We start from the raw sequence: 22,973 nt of genomic DNA, 5'->3' as shown, positions 1-22,973 counted from the left end.
CAGTGGGTTTGTTAATTAAATGAAAGGGGTCCATAATACTGAGAGCTTGAATGATAAGTTAAAAACAAACAAACAACAACAACAAAAACAACAACAACAACAACAACAGAAGAGTGAAAAGGGGAGAGTTACAGGAGCAGGTAATCTTCGGAGCAGTTGTTTCATTTGATTATGTAAAATGTTCTAAAGGAAAATATAAGTAAAGGAGAAAAATGTAATGGAATATGTCTAATGTACAGCAGCTTCAATTCATTTAATATACAGTAGCGTATTTAGTCATGTCCTATTTCAAGTTTAACTAAAGGTTGATTTAACAAGATGCAGATGTCCGCTACATTTTTCAGCCATAAAACAAAACAGATCTGCCTCCATGTGTTGCAGTGGGTATGACATTCCTCTCAGAATATGGTTCACTTTTTTGCCTCAGATATACTGCTTAAAAAATACATATATTGAATTAGCCCAAAATCATATGAATAACTCTCAAGTTTATCAGTCCAATGTTTTGTAATACCCACTGTAAAAGAAAGATGGACTGGGTTTGCTTTGGGTTTGTTTTTCAGCTTCTGGTCCTGGTGCCCTTGTTACAACTGAAGGAAGGATGGATTCAAAAATATACCAGGATTCTTTCGCCATAAACTGATGGCACCTCCTTTTCATCTAGCTCAAGCTTGGTCACAAATGGACTTTCCACCACAGTCTCAATCCAAAGCACACATCTGTATACGGTATCTGAACGTGGTTATGGGAGCTCAAAATCAGTGCTTTTGTTTGGCCATCAGAGATCTAGACCTAATGTTTTCTTGTGTGATATTTCTATATCGACTTTTAATGTGCAGGCCACTGCATAACAACATACCAAATATCTGACAATATTGTCTGGTGTCAGGATTTATCAGTAAAAGCCTTAATTTTGGAACAGTAAAAAGTGCATCACTTCATAGCAGCTAAGTGAACAACAGGTTTATACTTTCTGTCTGCTTGTTTTCTGACCATGCTAAAGAACCCAGAGGGAGAGGGGTACACCTGTGGGGATTTGCAGAGAAAGGGAGCTGCCACTTTGCAGCACTCCACCACACAGACAGGAAGACAAGAATGTACTCCACACAAACTATACAATTAATAACACAAAACACATCATTACACAACACAAAACAACTATATTATTGTTACAGTTGTTAAGACGCCTGTCTGTACTGTTCATATTAAAGTGGAAATTCAGGGAAGCAACACAATAACACAAATTAAAAAAATAATTTGAAAGTTTCTGAAATTATAATTATTCTATTGAAAGTACAGTACAGTAAAATTGTATTTTTTTAAATTATTTTTTTATTCTATTGTTGGTATTTTGGTTTACTTATTGAATAACTGTAATTTGGCGGGATCAGACCTTTAAAGGTTAAGAAAGGAAGACCAAAAATTCTTCATATATATATATATAAAATCCTTATATAAAATATGAGTGCGTTGTATGTGAGGTATTAGTAAAAGGTGGTATTGGTCTTTTACACACTTTATGCAGAGGGTCACAGGTTCGACAAGGTGCATGGAGCTACGAAACTACTCTACCTTCTACCATAAACAACACATGTACATGTTGAATGAATCAGAGAAAAAGTTAACCCCTTGAATTCCTGTTAAAATGTGTACCAGTACCCTTCATTCTTTTCAAATTTAGTGGGGTTAATATGGTGGGTTTTGAGTCCAAAACAAAAAACACAAAAACGGATCAATTCTACTGGCGGCCATTCGGCACTGGTCACGTGGGTAAAAACTGGAACAAGACGAAACAACATTGAGAATGACGGAAATAGATTCATACTTCACAGCACTTGTTAGGTTTGAGCAACCGTTACCTTTGATAGCCCTTTCCACTTTGACTTCGAGCCAAAAGGAAAAGAAAAAGATGAAGCAGAAATAATAATAATAATCAGAATAATAAAAAAATGATATATTTGGAAGAGGTATTGGCTATATATAAGAGGTGTGGGTTAGCAAGAATAATCAAACCACTGAGCTTCATACATCATTGAACTAGTTCCACTTACATAATCTCAAACTTGAACTGCACCAGTATGTTACAATGTGCTTTTTTTTTTTTTAAACCTATCATACCTTCAGTTTATTATGCATCCCTGTGAACTGTAGCCAATAGTAACATAAGAAATTGCAGTCTCCTCAGTGAAAACTATCAAAGACTTCAATTGTTTTTAGGTAGCTGCCACTATGCCAGAACGCCCATCAAATTGGTAAACAAAATATGAACCAGGAAGACAAGGTATGTGTAGTAAGTAAATACACTAAAATGTAAGCTTCTGGTAATGGAAATAGGAGCGATAGTGAGGTAAAGGATACTGAGGAAATCAGTAGAGGAAGCCATACAAGAAAACAAATATCAAGGCTGAATCATCCAACTCGTGAGGAGCCTAGAGGAGAGTACCAATGTTACTTTAAGAAGCTGTGTTAAGAAACCTGGAATGAGCTCAATAAATTCAGGGGGTATGATTGATAGTAACAGACGGAAAGAATATTTTCTCTCTGACCCTGGGCAACTTAGAACATCTTTTAGAGAAAACTCTGAAATCCTGCCTGCAGTCAAATTATTACAGACTGTGAACAGGTTATTTCCCAAAGACATTGGCTGTGCTCAGATTGAGATCTAAGATCTGCATGTACACTGATACACTGATGGACACTGTCAACATTATGGGGACATCTGGACAATCTGTGAGTGAGAAAAGGCTAAATCAGTATTGGCCACTGATTTTATGATCTTCTCAAAGTGAAAGGCAGATGTGGACATGTTTTTGGCACTCCAGTATGCTCAGTGAGGAGACTCCTGGGTAAAGGAGTTATTTCTCAATACGATAAAGACCCTAAACACACAGCCACCCGGTTTCCATCTGCTCAATATCATACATAATTAGAAGGGGCAGCGTTCTTGGGTGGTTACAGAAAACTCTCTGATAAAGAGCTAGAGGAAAATTCTTGGTGTCATTAAATTATGAAAATGGTAGAAAAAAAAAAAAAAAAGCAAATTGGTTTGCTTAGTGGAGTTACAGATGCTCTCCTCTGGATAATTAATGAACTGTAGAACAATAGTAGTAAGACAAACAGATAGGAATGAATGATTAGAAATTTAGGATGCTTTCATACTTAACTTTGTTTGGAGCAAATATAAACAACATGTCTCTGAGCTGAATACTCATTCAAAGCATTTTTGTTTGATAATGTACATTGGAAATGGAATGTAAATGTTTTTTCAATGAACCAGAGGAAGAAAATATGAATAAAGTTATGGTTTCTCTCAGGTGGCTTGACTTCTACTGTTACAACTCACAAAATAAATGTATGGAAACTAAAACGTTGACAAAAATGACTTGGCTCCATGTCTTTTATTCTATCGACAGCGCAAGTCATGTGATGTTGAAAAATAATACAAAGTAATGCCATAAATGCTTATTAAACTTATAAAACTAAATTAATGAAACAACAACTAAACCTCGGTGTATCCCTTTTACAGGAACTGTTAAGAAATCAAAAAATGATCAAATGAAGCACACACACACGCACGTACAAAATCTCAGTAATGTGCAGATAGTACTCTGATAAATACTGTATTATTGTGAATCCTCTTCAAACTTTTTGTATTTTTGAATATATTTTTATATACATTTACAGGAATTCAAGAGCTTATCAACTCCAAGTAAAAGGGATACTACAGGAGCGTAATATATATATATATATATATATATATATATATATATATATATATATATAATCAAAGACTTCTCAAATCTCACACAAATGAAATTAAATAAATAGCCATTACTTATTATATTAAATATATGCATACTTTAATACCATACCATATAAGTAACTGCACTACACAAAAACAGAAAAGTCTAATTTTAAGGAAGGAAATTGGCTACAACAATAATACTATTATTAGGGAATTGTATGGCACTGAAGATGATTCAACATGTCATGTGAAACCACAAGACAGATTACACAGGTGAGGAATTAAGCAGAATACAATGTCAAAATTCAATCTGAATACCATACCTCCAGCCATGTTCAACGCCCCATCCAGGGCGGGCCGAACTTCCTTTCCCAATTGATCATGAATCCTCTTGCCCAGCAAAGGGCCAATATCTTACGATGGAGAGAAAATACAAATCACACAGGAGAAAGTGCCAACCACTCAGAAGAACAGACCAATGCATACGTTTTCTTTATCGGTCAATCCCATGTTCCCCTACATGCAACTTCAGTTAACTACAACTGTTTAACATGCTTTGAAAACATGCCTGCAACATATATTAAGATCTGTACAACATTTACAATTGCATGCTTAATCATCACAAAACAAACTAAATTTTTAGTTTTAATTTTAGGACAATTGTTAATTGATGTGCAGCAGCCTTTACTTTAGCACCTATTGTGAAACCTAAGAATCTTTAAACAGGACTGATAATGAACGGGCAACACTGCAAGATCTTTCCAACGGTGTGCTCATCACTGACTGACAGACGAGAAAAAAGTATTGCCCTTTATATTTATATGCCAGTTCATTGAATTTCCTCCACCCAGGATGACTCAGTGAATATATAGTAGAGTAGCCATTTACTGCCAACAAGATGCCCGGGGACTCTGTTCCGACAGAGAAACACAAGCATTTAGGTCAAACAATAATGCCATCCAAGGGTTTTCTATTATACTTACTATCTAGGTCAGAGAGGACTTTGTTCTTGGCAGTGTTGTACTGTGAAGCAAGATACTCAATTTGCTGCAATAAAACAGAAACACAACCATGAACGACAATGCATTTGTAATGCCAATCAAGTACAAGACAAGTCTGCAAAGTGGAATAAGGTAGGTTTCTTCCCCTTGAGAGGAACAAAAGCATTTAACAAGGGGTTTGCCTACTGTACCCTATGATGATTCTTGGAAAACAGCAAAGATAATAAATACAATGGAAGATGGAATATCTAGACATTTCTTACAAACTGATAGAAATATTGAATTTCATATCATGTCAGCTGTCACACAATTGTATGGTAATGGAGTTATGAATACAGAATCAGAAATGAACAAGTGGTGTGATTTGCAAAGCATTGGACACTAAGCAAAATCTATTTTAAACACTATTTTCATTTTTTATGATTACATCAGATTTTAAATTAGGTTTTGAATGGTGAAATATTACAATATGTAAAGAGACTAAACAAATTTAGATTAGAAATCTGGCACATGAAAATCCTTACCGATGGTGTATCGTTGACCAGCGTTTTCAGATCTCTGAAGTTGCTGTTGACCAGTTTCTTAACTCCCCTGAGCTGATTGCTTATATTCTGATTAGCAGCATATGCACACAACACACCCGCTCTGAAAGAGAACAGAAAAGCAAAAACATCTGAAAATTCACAGGAATGACTGGATCACCTGAGGTGTGTAGAAAAGACTTGTCACTATCCACATCACAAACAAATCGTATTAAATGAAGAATGCATGCAAGACACAAAACAGACACTCCACATTGAATACTCAATGATATATTTGCCCATAATGACACAGGTAGGCCACTTTGGATCTTAACAGTTAAAGAATAATCAATTCTGAATGTGCTTGACAACCAATTGCCAGATCTTGACTAGGTACTAAATAATAAACTGCTCCTGAGAGAACTTTTCCTTTACAGCATAGATCATCTCTCCTTTGTAAACCTTATAATAATACAACAAACAAATCAAATAGCAGTGAAAATAGGAGGCAAGTGAGTACACAGAGGGGTGGGTGTTTTCTGTAACACACAACCAGGGACAGCTGTTGAAGCTGATTAAACAAGATCCTTCTAGAAATGTCTGAGATTTTGGGATCAATAAGATACCAGCAGAGGAGGAAGAAGGAGGATAGGCAACATTGCCTCTGGCTATTTATTATGGAGGGATTTAAAATTCACATGAAAACAGAGACTTGTAAAACAAACACCTATAACAGGTTTTATTGTTGATTTTTTTTTTTGTACACTATTTGATCTTTACCGAGTTCCCCTTGGAATACTGCTGCATATTGAGTCTCCACCAGATGTCACTATATCTCTATGGTTTAGTTTAAACTATGCAGTAGTGAACTATGGTAGAAGCTACATTTTAAGAACATAATATGCAGTTGACATTCCATGGATTTAAATTCTTAAATTCCAGGAGAAGGGATCCCTGGATATGCACAATCTTTTAAATCAACCCAGGGAAATAGTCCACTCAAGATTGTTTAATGTGACTAGTGTTGAAACACAAACCTGGATGCACCCTTTTCTTAAAAATCTAAAATAAAATTAAGCTATTTAATATTAGATGCAGAAGTAAATAAATAAAAAATCTATATATTATTTGGAAAACACTGGTTTACACATTTTAAATGGTTAGAATGAAGAACTAAACTATAACATTCAGGTATGCATTATATACAACAACCTATGAAATATGTCATGAAGTTTTCCATTTTGCCTGAATACTTTTGGCAACACACACCCAAATATATATATATATATATATATATATATATATATATATATATATATATATATAGATTGATAGATGTTATCATTTACTAAAATTAACATTAAAGACATAATTGGAATTAAATCCAATTAAAAGGTAATTATGCAGAATAAAAAATAAAATGTATGAAAATATATGGTTTTGGTTGTCTTGACAATCAATAGCTTTATCTTGACCAAGCACAGAAAACAAATTTCCTGTCCAGCACTGGATACTCATTAAAAGCCTGGAAGTGCAGTAACAATCATCAAAGCTCATTAAAGACGAGTTCTTAGGTTGTTGCGTTAATCTCTGATTACAGCGACTGAGGTGAGGTGTAAACAAACCAAGCGGTGGATCCACCCACATCTTCTCTACCTCCCCTGACCCACGCTGTGAGCTCATTAACCTGGCCCACAGCATGACAACATTGGATCATGCTTCCTATTCTGGTAAATAACTGTGCTGTCTTGGTACTCTAGTCAGGATCAAGTAATGTGTTTCAAAAGATGGCATCAGTATAGTTACTCGGGATACAAATAACAATGACCATTTTAAATTTCTCCCCTTCCTAGGCTATATGTTAAGATTCAGGGTCCCCATAAGCAAAGCCTTGGACTCGACCTTCATCGACTATATATTTTTCATAATTTTAGGATAGTCCAGACCAAGGCATTCCACTAATCCTATCAGTACTATAAGGATAGTTCTCACACAATGTATTCAGATTGTTTAAGGTAAGTCTGTAGCACCCAGTCAGATAGCAGAGTTGCCTTTTGTCATTTCTTCAGTTTTTATTCTTTGCATTGATGTTGCTCCACACAACAACTGTGCATTGTCGAACCCACTGTGTCTAATACATTGTAGAGGTCAATATGGATTAATTGCAAGCATGAAAGAAAGAAAAAGAAAAAAGGGGTTTACCCATTGTACATTTATGGAAGGCGGCCGAGAAGAGGAAGCATCAGTTAAGCTAAAGGCAAAATGTTTCTCGCTCACATACTGTACTACAGTAGAATACGGCACTGTGCTAATTTTAGCCCTGATCTGCTGCAGGTATCTCAGTGCTATGGATGCATCTTTTCTTTCTTTTCCCTAAAAAAAAAGAATTCTCAGTCATCAGATGATTCTGAAGCAGGTCCTACCACTACAACGATAAGCGTGTGCATTAACTCGGAAAATACCTCGCATCAGCAACCTCAATGGAAATGTGCATATGGTATACAATTTCCCCAATAGGACTGTGCCCTGGCAAACACACATGAAAACAAGGAGGCCCACCGGACGTGAAACTCTGCCGCTCAATACACAGCGTTCCAAAAGACGCATGACAGCTTTGTGGATTCTCACATGACTTAGCAGAGACAAACTATTCCCACAAGTGCACAGTACTACCTAACCGATGATGGGCCTTCACCCTGCAGGAAACTCACAGACACACAGGACACCTTTATCATGAAAACAAAGCTGTAGCATTCATTGTTGCAAACATCACAGGCATGGCTCTCAGCTGGCCCTCTGATTTTATCAGACAGTAAGTTATCAATGGCTCCTTTTTCACCAAACGATAATTGGCTGCCTTTTTTTTTTCTTCCATGAAAGGAAAATTACAAGTTAGGATTACAAATGAGTCGCTATCTGCTTCTGAGACCCTCCACTATCCCAGCTGATGATTAATAGGTTTTGTAACACCGACATTTGAATTAGCCTGTCAGGAAACATTTTTCAATTAAAGTGTGTAAGTCAGGTCTGATACCAAAACAATCCGATCCAAAGCTTCAACATGATAGTACAACTTGTGACTGATGTAAACACATCCTTCATAGTCTGGTCCTTAAAAGCAATCATTCAAAATGGGAACCACACCCACATTTCCTACATTTTATAGCATTTTATTGTAAATGTAATGCATCCTACAAATTGGACAGATACTGATAATATTGCTCACTCAAGCCTTTTTCCACTCAAACCAGCAATGTCCTGGTTTTAACATTCCTCATTGAAACGATCTCTAACTTATATGAAACATCAACAGATTGTAACGTCACCACTGTCAATATTTCAGTAATTCTAGCATTCTTAGTCTACATAATTAAAAGAAGACCACATTTTAGAAAGTAATAGTCATTTTAAGAATTATAATTAATGTAACATGAACTCTGGGTGACACTGACTTGACACACAGCTATTTTGTGTAAGAACATTCCTGAGTAGCACAACAAACCATCACTGATGTTCATTCTATATGTTCTTCAATATTGGTTATAAATAAGGGTATTTTTTTCCTTATGCATATTTGTTATGCATTCATTTTAAGGAGATTCAATGCACACTGACTATCAAATGACCGCAACACCCGAGTAATCTCATCTAAATGGCAAAGAACAAACACTAATGAAAAACAAGTGAAGTGAAATGATGAGAGTCTTGATTTAAATAATTATACAATTCTGTTTTTATATATTCAAGTAATTTAGGTTTAGAGTGGCTTGTGTTAGGGGTCTTTATCATGTTACAAAATAAACCAAACCATTCACCCATAAGTTAATTTTCTTGAGCATATTGCACAACACTGAGGACAGGAATTCACAGATGATGACTGGCTATCTGCCATGCGTCTCTCTAAGGAAAATGCAATTAAAGAAGTATTTAGGGAAAATGTTGTATTGGCTGATAGGGATTTTTCTAGCTAATGAACGACAAGTATGCTGATGTGCAGCAACCACTTCATAAAACAAAAGTCTTAACTAAGAACTGTCCAACAGGAGGTATCCAGATCACTGTGTCACAAAGGCCGTTTTGTGATGTACCTTTTTATCTGCTAGGCTGCTGTCCACACAGAGGAGCAGGGTTCTGTCTCCCGTGAACAAAAGTGCTTTGAAGATGGGTGAGATCTCGCTGCAGACAACAGTCCATTCAGAGAGCTTTCTCCCATGTGGGTCCATGAACACTCAGTGGTGCATAATACGAAGGAAAACCAATGGGAAGTACCAGACTGAAGGCTTTATTGGTAACTTTGTTCTAAGCTGAACTGGAAGATTAGATTCCTTTACAAAATGTATTTCATTAAAGCTGGGAACAAATTCAAGTAATTGGAAAAAAGCTAAGAGTGCATGCTCCAATGTCCACACCTTAGAAACTCACTGTTCTTGCCTCAAAGTACACTTTTGTATAGCATTACTTCATCAAGTGTGGTTTCCCCCATTTCAAACAATTAGCCTATATTTCTCCTTGTACTTACAGTAAAACAACCCACTGAAATTAGGTTATCTGTTACATAAGGAGTAACGTACAATAGATCAACTACATGAGTTTGCACAGAAAGCTGCAAGTGATTTCATTGGCCATAGCACAGTTTTTTAGTATTTGCAGAATTTATTGAAAAGGATATTTGTTTTATAGAATAATCAATCTCCAGCATTAAAAGAATATATATACTGACTGAAAACTGAAAGGTTCCAGAGAGAAAACTGGAGATGAAACCTCTAGTAAAGCCTCAGATAGCAGATTTTTAAACCTTTAGATAGGCATGATGAGTGTCCTTGTCCACACTAAATACACTGAACAGTTCTAATGGCATATTAAAAATAGTCAGTTAGGCTCTTTACTAGGCTCTTTATCTTTCATTCGGAAAAAGGGAAAACAAAATGCTTCGAAATATAGGCCATGTTTCTTAAATAGAAAACAACTTAATTTGCTGATGGAGTAACCTGATAAGACATTCAAAACTGGTGTCCATCTCATCAGCTTTGTTAGAATTCCACCATATGTACATACAGTGCTGAACTACACAGAAAGTAGCAACATCAGCTAAAACAAACTAAACAAATCAAAATTCCCTCTAGACATTATTCAGGTCAAGCTTTGACATACGCTACCATCAGATTTCGCTTCACAATAACAACTAAACAGGAATCTAAAGATAACATTAAGCACTATACTTTATACACTTATCTGCAATACGATACAGATAGAGAACAGGGTTTGTAATAACTTATAGTCCAGTCATACTTTGTAACAGAGACGCATTATTTATTGTGAGCCATATTCAGGAGTTTCAGAGCACACACAATGTCTTCCTTCCTGATCAGAAGTAAAGGGGCGAAACAAAAACTCCGTAAACCCTGGCCATAATACTACTCCAAGACATACAAGGTGTGACAAGGCATGGCAGCCTGGGAATCACGGGTACAAAAATGCCCGCTGGCCCACTTTGAGGACAACTGGAGTAATAAAAGAAGAATCCCCAAATAAAATATTTTTTTAAGGAGAAGACATCAATTTACCAGCCTCATTACCCTCTATTGGAAAACAAGAGAAATGTTAGGCTAATCTAGGTGTTATTCACCTCTGCACAACTCACAGCATCTCTAATGAGCAGTAGCTTAGGAAAGCAAGTCAATATTAGGGTAGTTAAGATGATGGATTCAAGAGCTTAGAATAGTTTTAACAATTTCAATTTTAACATGTTTGTTCAGCTCAATGCTATACAGTTTCACAGTATGTTTATCTTGAATATATATTTTACACGTTTGGTCGTACGAACAAAGTGTTTTTATCAAATGAGTAAAATTGTATTGTGTGCTCTCAGGATTAAAAATTTGGCATTGCATTGTGGCAGATTTCCAACAATTCCTTTATATAATCATAAAGCAAGTTTGCAGTAGTACTCGTCCATATTGCATTCTGCTCAGATGGTAATACTGTATTTAACTATTAACTTCAAAATTTAGTAAAAAATCACAATCAAAAAAGTAGGTCCAAAATGTTTAACCTGTCGATAAGCCGCTCTGAAGATAGTGGTTTCCGAGCCAATCCTATTGATCAGGTATCCACCAAAACTGAGCTGCTGTCCTATGGCCTAAGTTTGGTTCCACTGTTCTTAAAAGTTCAGTATCCCTCTGCAATACCCCTTTTAGATACACGTAATGTGGTGGGATTAGAGAGGCCATCTCTAAGGTGAAGACCAAATTAGTCTTTCCCAAGTTGGTGTGTAGGGAGAACTTCATACCACGTTCCGCCACAAATCATATAAACATGTAATGACAAACAGAGGTCAGGAGTTTGGAAGGACAAAGACAGACCAGTAATTTGCCTTTGGTGCAAAGTCTGGTGTGGCCATTGTTCTGTAAATTACCCAGGAATATTCAGATTCAAGCCTGTAGCCATTTACAATGCCCCCCCAACCCCTGAATCAAATGGCTGGCAATAGCTGAAGGCTAAGAATGCAAGAGTCCTGAAAACTAAATTAGTGAGTAAAGGCTGCCAGTTGGCTGAGCACTTCAATGCTAAACATCTTGTCTACTTTAGGGCAAAGCTGTTCAACACATTAATCAAGGAAGAGCAACGGACGTAAGCAGCTGGCCATTAACAACCTAAAAACACTCAGAACCAAGATATTAGTCCTATGTCATCTGTCACAGACATCATCATCTTCATTTAGTATTTTTAAATTACTGTGCACCCAAGAGCCAGATAACATACATAAGGAAACGTATCCCTGCAATGGGACATCCTCAACACTGAACAATACCAAGCAACCTGTATAACACACTCAAGTCTGGGGTGAGTATTAATTAGATTAGTCCAAATTAATACTCAATTAATACTAAACTTCACTCCCCCAAAAGAACACCTGCTGAAGGTATGACTGGTACAACAAGACCCTCAAACTCATGTAGCTGAACAGATGGTCAGTGGACTGCAGTGGACCTCATAAGACAGTGGTAGAAATAATTATCTTTAGGTTTTAGGAATATTATGGAATTCACCAAATAAAAGCAAGACAGAATTGGTCAGGAAGATGATGATTATACATAAGGGACTACGACATTAATGCTTATAACCATGCATGAAAAAGTAAGTGTTTATGTTTGACAATAAGGTACTTTAGTACATACATTTTTTCAATAGAATTTTAATTCTGTTGCACCAACTTTTCTTGCATCAGCATTTCTTGCTAAGCTTTAAAATTAAATATAGATTGACAGAATCCAGGAGCACATTAATAAACCTCAGCTTTGATTTAGGATTAAGAGAAAATTTGGCTTCGGTCGAGACAGTTTTCAGATGTTTTTCAACCAGCTTCCCAGAACCCTAGACAGTATTTAAGCCTGGACTAGAAGGCTCAAGTCTTCTCTCATTAAAATCTGCTAAAAGTGGGGAAAATAAATACAATCACACCACAGTATTGATCTGCTATGCTGTAAATCACAATAGGGCTGTCTGCTGTAAGAAAGATATTTTCTGAAATCCTACCAAAGCAGGATTCAGTTGCTTATCAGCACGTGAGCAGGTCTTTATAGAGGTGTTACTGACACAGCCAACATGTTTTATAGCTCCTGGAGGTTTTATGTTCAAAAATAGCACTGTTGCAAAATGCCACTTATTTAATTTTGCACCTGTCAAATGGGAACAGCAGTATAGCAGATAATGGATGTTTAAGCTTGGATATTTGTTTTAATTTGTATTTAGTTTGGAGTATTAACTATTTGTATTAATTTAGAGAACCAGAGACTCAAACAGAGGAAAAAAAAAACAGAATTGCACAAGCAGTAGGGAAATATTAGATCAAAATCCTCTTCCAATCTGGTAGATATATTTCTAGTTGAAACTACAAACATTGAATTAAAAATTGTCACACACAGAATATCTTAATGTAATCCAGTGTCTGATGGGTACACTGATAAATGAACTGCTACATGTATTTGAAAAACAGAGAACTGTATTAGTCCTTCATGGCTGTAATGAAGCGACTGCAACGTACTGAATATTTGAAAACCATATAATATATTTACCTCCGATATTTAAAAATGGAAAAACAAAAAAGGCATGAAGCATGGCACTTCTGTAATCTTGAGAATGAGGCAATAGGGTTGCACGCTCCTGGAATAAGCATCTGTGCTGCTATGCTTTATTAATTTGGACATTTCTTTTCATTTTTGCTGCCATATACTCCTGATGGGTTTAAATGAAAAAGAGGGAATAGCGTCAGTTGGGGGAAATAGGAACTGCAGATTTACAACGCATAGAGAAACTGGCAGAAAAAAGGCAACCTGTAAGTCACTTCTCCCAGTATAATTGCCAAGGACAGCGGCACTGCACACTGCCGTCAGAGATCACTGGATTGAAGATTCTCATCTCCCTCCACCGTGACAGCGTGCTCTAATGACATGACGACACCATCCTTGACCTCTTTACTATTTTAATCATGTTTTTTCTCCTCAAACAGGAATTAGTCTAATGAACTTTAACTGGACCCTCTGGTCAGAATGATGTCAGATGACAACGCAGTAAACATGTAATCATGGATTTATAACAGCTGTATTTTATCCAGTGTGTTTTGGGGTATTTGCAACAGCAAAACAACAGCTATTCTAAAATGGTGCCACAATACAAGTCGGTACTCGTTTTCTATGAGCATCTCAAAATGGACAATCCTCTGTGTTCAACAAAACGCAATTAAAAACAAATCCAGAACTAGCTTTATTAAGAAATGGTACATGTTGCCACATCCTGAGTTTATATGTTTATTTTAAACTTATTTACAGACACATTTAGTACAAACACTAACAATTTTCTTCCTCTTCTTTTAGCACTGTCATTGAACCTCTTTGATAAAATAGCTTTCAATATTATATTTCTACATTCATTATTAATGGAAACTGAGGATGTGCAGGCTGCTAATTCTATAATTTTCCTCCCATTAGAAATGGACAGATCCTTACAAACACAAAACTGAGACATCACAGAAAGGCATGCTGAGGCACAAAACACAATCCTTCCCAACCGTGTGACAGTCATTAACACCAGGCAATATGGCATTATGGAAATTATCTCAAGTGTTCTCAAAAGCTGTGAGAGTCGTGGGCAATGGAATCACTTTGGCACTATACATAAATAGCTCAAGTCATACGGATACATTTATAAGATGAATACCAAATAAGTCTGTCTATTAAGCAGGCTGCATCAACGTAAAGCTAACACACAGCAGAGCTGGAGACATCGAGACTGGATTTGCATGGTCTCGGTCTCATCTCGGACTCGACACTGTCTGGACTTGGTATTTGTATTGGACTCGCCACCTGAGGATTGACCGAGACCGCCCTCCTCAGCACTTTGTCCACCCTGTTGGCACTTCTTTGTCATGGTACTTCCCTCCACACCCAGACTCAGACCCTTGAGGACTCGATCTTGACTCGGACAGTCCCGGTCTTGGTCTCGACTCGGACTCGGATATGGTGGTCTTGACTACAGCACTGACACACAGCAATGAACAGCGTAGAAGGTTCTGTGACACTTCCACTCTATTTCCAATCTGTCTTTGAGATTCTCTGTGAATATCAAATGTCTTGACTTTTTTACTCACTAGCTCTTATGCAGTGCACTAAGTCTTATGCAGTGACAGGATTAAACAGAAGGCAATTGTTCTCTTGGCTTTTTTGTATTAAAAACTGCCTGAGCAACCAGAGATGTGCAATATATTGCCTGTTCTACAATGTAAAGCTCTCAGTACAATCAGTTTTCTGCCTTCTGGCCTCTAAGATATCTATTAACAGGTTTCTAGGGGAAAGCAGCATGTATCCCGGCAGCTAAGATACCTTTGGGGAATGTCTATAAATGCTGTTTTCCTATAAACCAATAAAAAAGGGCAATTAAACACTCAATCATTTGATTGAAGATACTGTAGCTGCGATGCAGAACAATGTACTTTTAACAAGCAACTGAAAACCAAGCACCTATAACCAAGAATATCACAATTTTTATAAAAGTGATGCATGTACTTGTGTGGAAAGGCACTGTACACAGAGGTCTTCGAGGCCTTGGATGAATCTATAACAAAAAAAAAAAACTAAACGATGGCCTCAAATTATGTGATTATAAGCCTGCATACACTGTTTGAAGGGAGTTAAAAAATGGAAAGCATTCAGTCAAATGTAAAGTTTAATGCTTGTATATAAGCTGAATCAGTGTTCATCAGCCTCTGGAAAGAAATCATTCATAAACAAGTGTTTTAAGGACAATATTAATAAGTCTAAATGAAACTGAATAACTGCCTCAAATTGAGGGTGGGAATATTTTCAACTACAACTGCCTGTATAAAATCAGTATTGTTGCCTGTCATCTTTACTTTTCCACATTATATCCGAAGGCTCCGGGGCTTTGTCCAAGTGTGAAGAGTTCACTTACGAGATGACGAGAGATGTGGTGAAGAGGAGCGTTGTTAAGCAGCCTCTCCGGCAGTCAGCGTTCTTCTTCTGTCTCTGGTGCATCTCCCCTCCGCAGTTGTCACAGCAACGACACATGCAGAAGCATAGCCCCACAAGAGGCATCAAAAGAACAAACAGAACTCCCAGAGAGGCACACACAATGAAACCGATTTCATAGTAGATGGCCTGTAATTAAAAGAGAGAGCTTGAAAGCATTTTAATAAATTTTACAGCAATTAACAGGCCAACAATATCTTCTTTGATTAGTTTTTCAGGCTGAGATATTCCAGGAGATAAATAATGCACACAGCCTGAAAGCAGCACTAAGAAAGAGTTCTTATATTTTTCTAACTTCACATAGAAACAGAGGCTTGGTTTCATCATGGAAGGTCTACGTTATTAAAGTTGACAATGTCATTAAGATTTAAACATATCTTGATGCATTTCTAAGGTTGTTTTCTTCGAGGCCCACAACTTCCAAAAGTAGAAATGTGCAAAACTACAAGACAAAAAAGTTGTTGCAGTTGTTTTACAGAATGTATAGGCCACAATATACATAAAATAACCTTGTCATTACATTATGAACCCTTAGATTTAAATTCCAAATACTGTACATCTATCTGCCAAGACTATAATAAAATCACATTACGCTGAAGAGCAATTCACACATTTGCAGCTGGTTTCAAAGACCTCGATTGGAATTGGTCTCGGACTACCCTTCAGAAAATAACCTTGGGTGGTCCAACACCATTGCTAATCTTGGTATGTGTAACCAACGTTTATATGTTAGTTTCATTATTATTTCCATAGTCATCGTATATAATTAGCCTAACCTATGTACAGAAAGCAAACTATCTAGGGTTAGCTAGCGTATATTAGCAAAGGGTGATTTTAATACCAATTTTATACGAATGCATGTACATTTTTTGAATTCAGTTTCAGAATCCACTGACAAACTGATGCAGAACTATTTTGTATTGTTTGTCATAGTTGAATTTATCATGCTTATGCACATGCCCATTGAAGGTGTTTTATGATAATGAAAACAGGGTAGAAAAAAGGGCCCCCTAGAATGGAATTTTATCCTACACTATGTCCAAATACCTAGTAGCAGGAACTTACTGTAGAAATAAAAAAACACTAAACCTATTCAAAACTGTCATGAAAGCATTACACTTTCATCTAAATGCAAAACGGTCAAAGTTTTCTTGTAATATTGCTTTCAGCCACCAAGTAAATACTTTGATTCCGGACACTTCTCAGTTGAGCTTTCTGATACAGTGCTTTTGAAATGTAGGAACAGCAGTTCCCCTTTATAAAAGAAAGTTCAGAAAGTAATGCAGACTATTCTGATCTACTTTGCCAAAAAAAAAAAGATTTTTTGTTATCTGTGCACTTGGAAAGGTAAATGGTGGGTGATCCACCTATTAAAGCCACCAGTCAGATGATTCAAGTTATTCAGGGTCTGGTAACTTCCAAGCTAACATTTCAAAAGTCATCTTTGTCCTGTGTGTGCTAATCACAGCTGTAAAAGTAGATCACTTGTAATAGGGTACAGGCTATCACTTCTTTATCCACTGTATGTTCTGCATTCCTTTTGATCATTACAGTTAACTTACAAATAAACTCTTAAAAATTTACTGTGGCTGTTCAAAAGTAAAATCAGTTTGCTACATGACACAAATAAACGTCAGCTCCATTTCTTCTCAGGCTGATCCCCTGCAAATGCACAAGGGAATGAGGCGGAACCCACAAACTCTGCAGACACCTCAATGGCATGGCTAGGATCTCGTCTTAATCCACAGTCAGGCCAATCATGTGTGGTACGCCTGCAGGACACGTGCAAATCTTTACACTCAATGGTGGAGACAATGTCTTAGAAATGTGTTAGTGTCCAATTCTCTACCTTACTTTAAGTTGTCCATCTCTCCCCACCCCCAACAGATCTAATTCTTCCAAGCAAGAAGGACTAGGGGCACCAGCATTGTCCACCATAACAGGCCTGCCAGCTTGTCTTCATACAGTTTTGTTTTATATGACCCATTACAAGTTTCTCAATCCATTCCAAATCCTTTTACATCGCCCCTTAATTCGACTTCTGATTACTACAGTTACACATATGAACTACACATCTGATGAGTCCAAAGTTTCACATTTTGTAATTTCTAAGACAGTTCTCCAGAGCATTGCTGAACTACCAGAAGATGCACACACAAGCAGAAAGCGGCTCACATGCAACAGGGAGTGTGCAACTTTACCTGGAGTGTCAGAACAACGTTTTCTGGCTGATGGACCAGAGCAGATGGAGAGCACATGTAATGAGGCAGCAGCATGCAGAAGACAAAGTCACGGAAATGAGTGAAGGAATAATCATTGAGGGTAAATGAACACAGAACAACAAGACAAAATGAATGGGTCACAGGTGACAAGAAAACAAAATGGATCATATTTATGGCGTAGGAATGGCATACAGATCCTGCAAATATAGTTATTCATACTAGAAACAGTAAAATCAATGCCACTGATCCCAGAAGGCCTGTTCACTTTATCCAAGACTGATTATTATGGTTTATTTAGTCATACAGGACTGATAGAAAGTGGTGAAGTTATTGTTAAATGTCCTTTTTTCTAAAAAGTTGCTAATCAGCAAATCAATGCATCTTAAGTCCAAATATTTCCTTTCCAGTTAACCAGATGTGTTCTTTAATTCTACAGTAACTATGAGCAACAAATTAATTTCTTCTCATGAGGACACTATTGGTAACAGTAATTATTATTCATTAATTTTGCACAACACTTCGATGCACTGATGGATGTTGACTAAATGAGGCATTATGTAGCCCACAGAGAGGATCAGAATCCACATTTTCTTAAGGTAGATTTTACTTCCTAGCTATTATTCCCGGTGGGTATTTGTCAGTGTCATCCAGCCCAGACCTTACCTTGTGGTACTCGATTCGACCCGATCCATATGTTCCAAATGTTTCCTGGGCTATTTTGGTGACAAGATCTGAAAGGACACAAAGATACAGAATTATATTGTATGTAGTGCAAAAGGAAAGAGGAAACCATTGTTTTTGTGACAGTTCTAATGTTTAACATGTATTGAAGAGGAGACAGTTACATTGCAGTCATTAGCATTGGTTTAGAATAATAACAAATTACACTCGTCAGCAAAGGCTTTCCAGTATAGTGCATCACATCCTTCTTTGGATATCCTCACATACATCCAATCACAGTACTGCATGTGTGTGAAAGTTCACAGCGTTGCTATTTTAAACCAGAGGTGGGTATATGAGCTGCAGGGAGGATCAGTGGGAGAACAGGAGCTGAGATGTAGGTTGCTGACTGCTGCTGAGGAAAAGTGCTCATGAGAAACGAAAAACAGAAAACACTCAGGAGAAACAACACTCGAGAATGCGTCAAGATGTGCCTAGAAAGTGATCTATTGCACTGCAAAACGATAATCGCAAAAGAGAAAAAATGTAATGCTTCAACTGTGCAGCCGAATCAGACTCTTATTGATGGGCAAGAGTAACAAAGTGTAAATGGGTTAAACAGCAATAGCTTGCTTTCGTGTCATTTCATAATCCTTTAAGAAACCTTAATGTTTTGCTGAGGGAGATGGATTGTTCCCCAGATGGCACTGAATTTCACATTATCTATTACCATCTATGTCAATTAGTCACATCTGATGGTAAGGACCACTTCTCATTCTTGTGTCTGGCTGAACAGCAATTCAGATAAGTAAGAACCACTTACATGGCTGTTAAAAATATAATACATTTAATTATCCAACATACTTTTATTTTGTTTTGCTGTCATTCCCAGAACCCTCCCTTTTGTTTCCCTAGGTAATATCACCATCATTCCGATGCCCACATTCATCCCTCTGTGATAGAAAAACCTATTTAATATATTGTTTCTACTGATGACAGCCTCCAGTATCATTCACTAGTTTAATGAACTGTAGAATGGAGCATGTACATTAGTTCATGAAGATGAAGGGAATTCCCCTTGGTACAATGCAGTGCTTAGGGGAAAGTCAGTGGGAAAGAGGAGAAAAAAAATAGAAAGCCATTTTGACTAGCGAACCCATGACAGGCATCTTTGCAAAGATTTGATATAATATTCAACAAAGCACTGCTGTGTGGAGAAGAGGCAAGGTAATTACAGTTTATTTAGTTCCCCCCCCCATATAATTGTAGAGGCCTTTTTTGTATTACCATACTTCTACATTTGTTTATTACATAATTGTAGATAATACATGGAAATAAGGCGTTTGGAATAATGCAATGGAGCAAAGTACAATGTATGACTTTTGATTCCCCTTTCAAGCAATTAATATAGTTTTAGTGTTGTAGTATTTAAATTATTGTTCCATTTCTCTATTTGTTTTCCTATAAAATGCAACTCTTACTGTATGGATGATACTTTGTGCCAAAATCAATCAATCAATAAATACTTAAATAAATAAATACATAAATAAATGAATACATACATAAATGTTTAAATACATACATACATAAAAAAATAAAAATAAAATAAATGCATGTTAAAATATATACTGACATTTATACATTTAATCATTTAATTATGTGTTTAAACATTTATTTAAACTTTTTTATTTCAATATATATTTATTTATTTAATCTTTTCATTGTCAACCATTCAATTGCTATTGTTATTATATTGTTAATGTTATATAAAAGTCTCCATCTTTTATTGGTAGCATTAGGAAGTGCCCAAATGTAAATGTACAAACTTTGAAAAGTAATAGTTATGCTTACAGCACATGTAGCGGTGCAGGTTGGAGCACCCTGGTCATGATTTAATCAGCGCACCACTGCACCCAGCTGAGTCATAAACCTGCTACGCCAAAGGACCACGTGAGTTTTATCACTGTACTGATTCACAGAGGGGTTACGTCACTTGTAACAAGCTCATATACCTGATGAGCCCTGTTACACACAAGAATAAGACACATTAAGCGTTTTCTACATTTGGTGGTTTTTGACACTCCCATTATTCTCCTAACAGTGCTTTCCGACACACCAAATAGGCTTGCAATTTCAGGAGCATGCAAACCATAAGCCTCAATTCTCCTGGCTGATAAATCGAATAATGTTCGATCAGGGCAGTTTCTGCTTAACGTTGCAATTTCGTTCTTTTGCAGCGAGACGCTGTTCAAAAATTCTTGCAAATTACCGACAATTACATTGTCAATATCATAATCACTGAGATCCACAATTTGACCAAGTCTTTCCAAAAGGTTTTCCACGCGATACAAAATAACATCTTGACTAACTGTATTGACATCAAGTTCATTTGCTAAAGTAGTTCCTTGACAATCTCAAAAAAACTCTTGGGGCTGAAAGTTAGATATTTTTATAATTTTAAATGCCTCCTTCAAGATTTGGAGATAGCAGTCACAAACAATCGAGCACAGCACAAAAAACTGATAGACCAATGGCATGTTTGAATTTGCTTCCCTTGCAGAGATGGACAAAACCCACGAACCAATAGCAATTTCATGGTCTATTATTGAATGATCGACAATTAAATGATTAAATAAATAAATGTTTAAATACATTCATTTAAATACATTTAAATAATTAAATGTATACATTTCAACATACACCGATCAGCCATAACATTATGACCACCTGCCTAATATTGTGTAGGTCCCCCTTTTGCTGCCAAAACAGCCCTGACCCGTCGAGGCATGGACTCCACTAGACCTCTGAAGGTGTGCTGTGGTATCTGGCACCAAGACGTTAGCAGCAGATCCTTTATGTCCTGTAAGTTGCGAGGTGGGGCCTCCATGGATCGAACTTGTTTGTCCAGCACATCCCACAGATGCTCGATTGGATTGAGATCTGGGGAATGTGAAGGCCAAGTCAACACCCTGAACTCGTGATTCATCAGACCAGGCCACTTTCTTCCATTGCTCCGTGGTCCAGTTCTGATGCTCACATACCCATTGTAGGCGCTTTCGGCAGTGGACAGGGGTCAGCATGGGCACCCTGACGGGTCTGTGGCTACGCAGCCCCATACGCAACAAACTGCGATGCACTGTGTGTTCTGACACCTTTCTATCAGAACCAGCATTAACAATTTCAGCAATTTGAGCTACAGTAGCTAGTCTGTTGGATCAGACCACATGGGCCAGCCTTCGCTCCCCACGTGCATCAATGAGCCTTGGCCACCCGTGACCCTGTCGCCGGTTCACTGCTTTTCCTTCCTTGGAGCACTTTTGGTAGGTACTGACCACTGCAGTCCAGGAACATCCCACAAGAGCTGCAGTTTTGGAGATGCTCTGACCCAGTCGTCTAGCCATCACAATTTGGTCCTTGTCAAAGTCGCTCAGATCCTTACGCTTGCACATTTTTCCTGCTTCTAACACATCAACTTTGAGGACAAAATGTTCACTTGCTGCCTAATATATCCCACCCACTGACAGGCGCCATGATAACGAGATTATCAGTGTCATTCACTTCACCTGTCAGTGGTCACAATGTTATGGCTGATCGGTGTATATTTTATGTTTTCATTCATTTTGTTCAACATTCATTCATTTATGTATTTACTTCAACATTTATTTATGCATTTATTTATTTCCACATTATTTATGTATTTATTTATATACAGATTTATTTATTGAATGATTTTGGCACAGATTATCCTCCATATTACTGGGGCTTCACAGTGAAATAATAAAATACAAAAGGCAAACATTCTCAAAAATGTATTGTCTAAATTATGCTTTAAATGGTTCTCCATAGCCAGGACAAGTAAATATCAGTACAGTACACTTTATAATCCTTTTCTTGCTGCCTGTTCATTTCAGTCATAGCCTCCTTGGTTCAGTTTTTTTATGTTCTTAAGTATCAGGGGAGTACAGCAGATGTGTGACTAGTGCTTCACATCAGTTTGTGTGAGAGCAGCAGATTTTGCTGAACAGAAACTGACTAAAGGTGTTTATCATGTCCTGTGAGTGTTTAAGGAGCACCTGCTTTCAGTCATGCCATGGTAAGGAACTTTCATCCTTCTTACAACTTTCAACAATCTTAAAGTTTTTTTTTTTTTTTTTTTTTTTTTAACTAGAGCAGTGAAGTTGTGGTGAGGCAAGCCAGATCTCTGCAGTAGGGTATGGCTGTTACGTTACATACTGCCATGTCAGCTCCCTGGATTACCAAGACCGTTAAAGAGATTGTCC

At 37.1% G+C, this 22,973-nt stretch overlaps 1 protein-coding gene across 11 annotated transcripts in view; it reads right to left on the bottom strand.

Moving 5' to 3' along the window:
* The window catches only part of prom1a (prominin 1a), a 90,079-nt gene that overhangs the window by 25,538 nt on the left and 41,568 nt on the right, over window positions 1–22,973 (bottom strand). For 7 of the 11 annotated variants that reach the window (XR_010821730.1, XR_010821735.1, XR_010821731.1 and 4 more), the window contains exons 3-9: window positions 18,697–18,764; window positions 18,013–18,039; window positions 15,735–15,940; window positions 5,271–5,391; window positions 4,729–4,792; window positions 4,069–4,158; window positions 1,860–1,883 (exon numbers count right to left, since the gene is read on the bottom strand). Coding sequence is in view for 4 of the 11 variants with exons in the window: in XM_066719813.1 (XP_066575910.1) it covers window positions 1,860–1,883; window positions 4,069–4,158; window positions 4,729–4,792; window positions 5,271–5,391; window positions 15,735–15,940; window positions 18,013–18,039; window positions 18,697–18,764 (600 nt within the window). In the remaining 7 variants the exon portion in view is untranslated. The remainder of the gene's footprint in view (window positions 1–1,859; window positions 1,884–4,068; window positions 4,159–4,728; window positions 4,793–5,270; window positions 5,392–15,734; window positions 15,941–18,012; window positions 18,040–18,696; window positions 18,765–22,973) is intronic. The other 4 variants (XR_010821732.1, XR_010821734.1, XR_010821733.1 and 1 more) reach the window with 3 other exon arrangements.

Source organism: Amia ocellicauda, chromosome 13, assembly GCF_036373705.1.
Source record: "Amia ocellicauda isolate fAmiCal2 chromosome 13, fAmiCal2.hap1, whole genome shotgun sequence".
In the NCBI taxonomy this organism is placed as follows: domain Eukaryota; kingdom Metazoa; phylum Chordata; class Actinopteri; order Amiiformes; family Amiidae; genus Amia; species Amia ocellicauda.
Note: the sequence above shows the minus strand (reverse complement) of the source record. Positions and strands in the feature narration are given on the sequence as shown.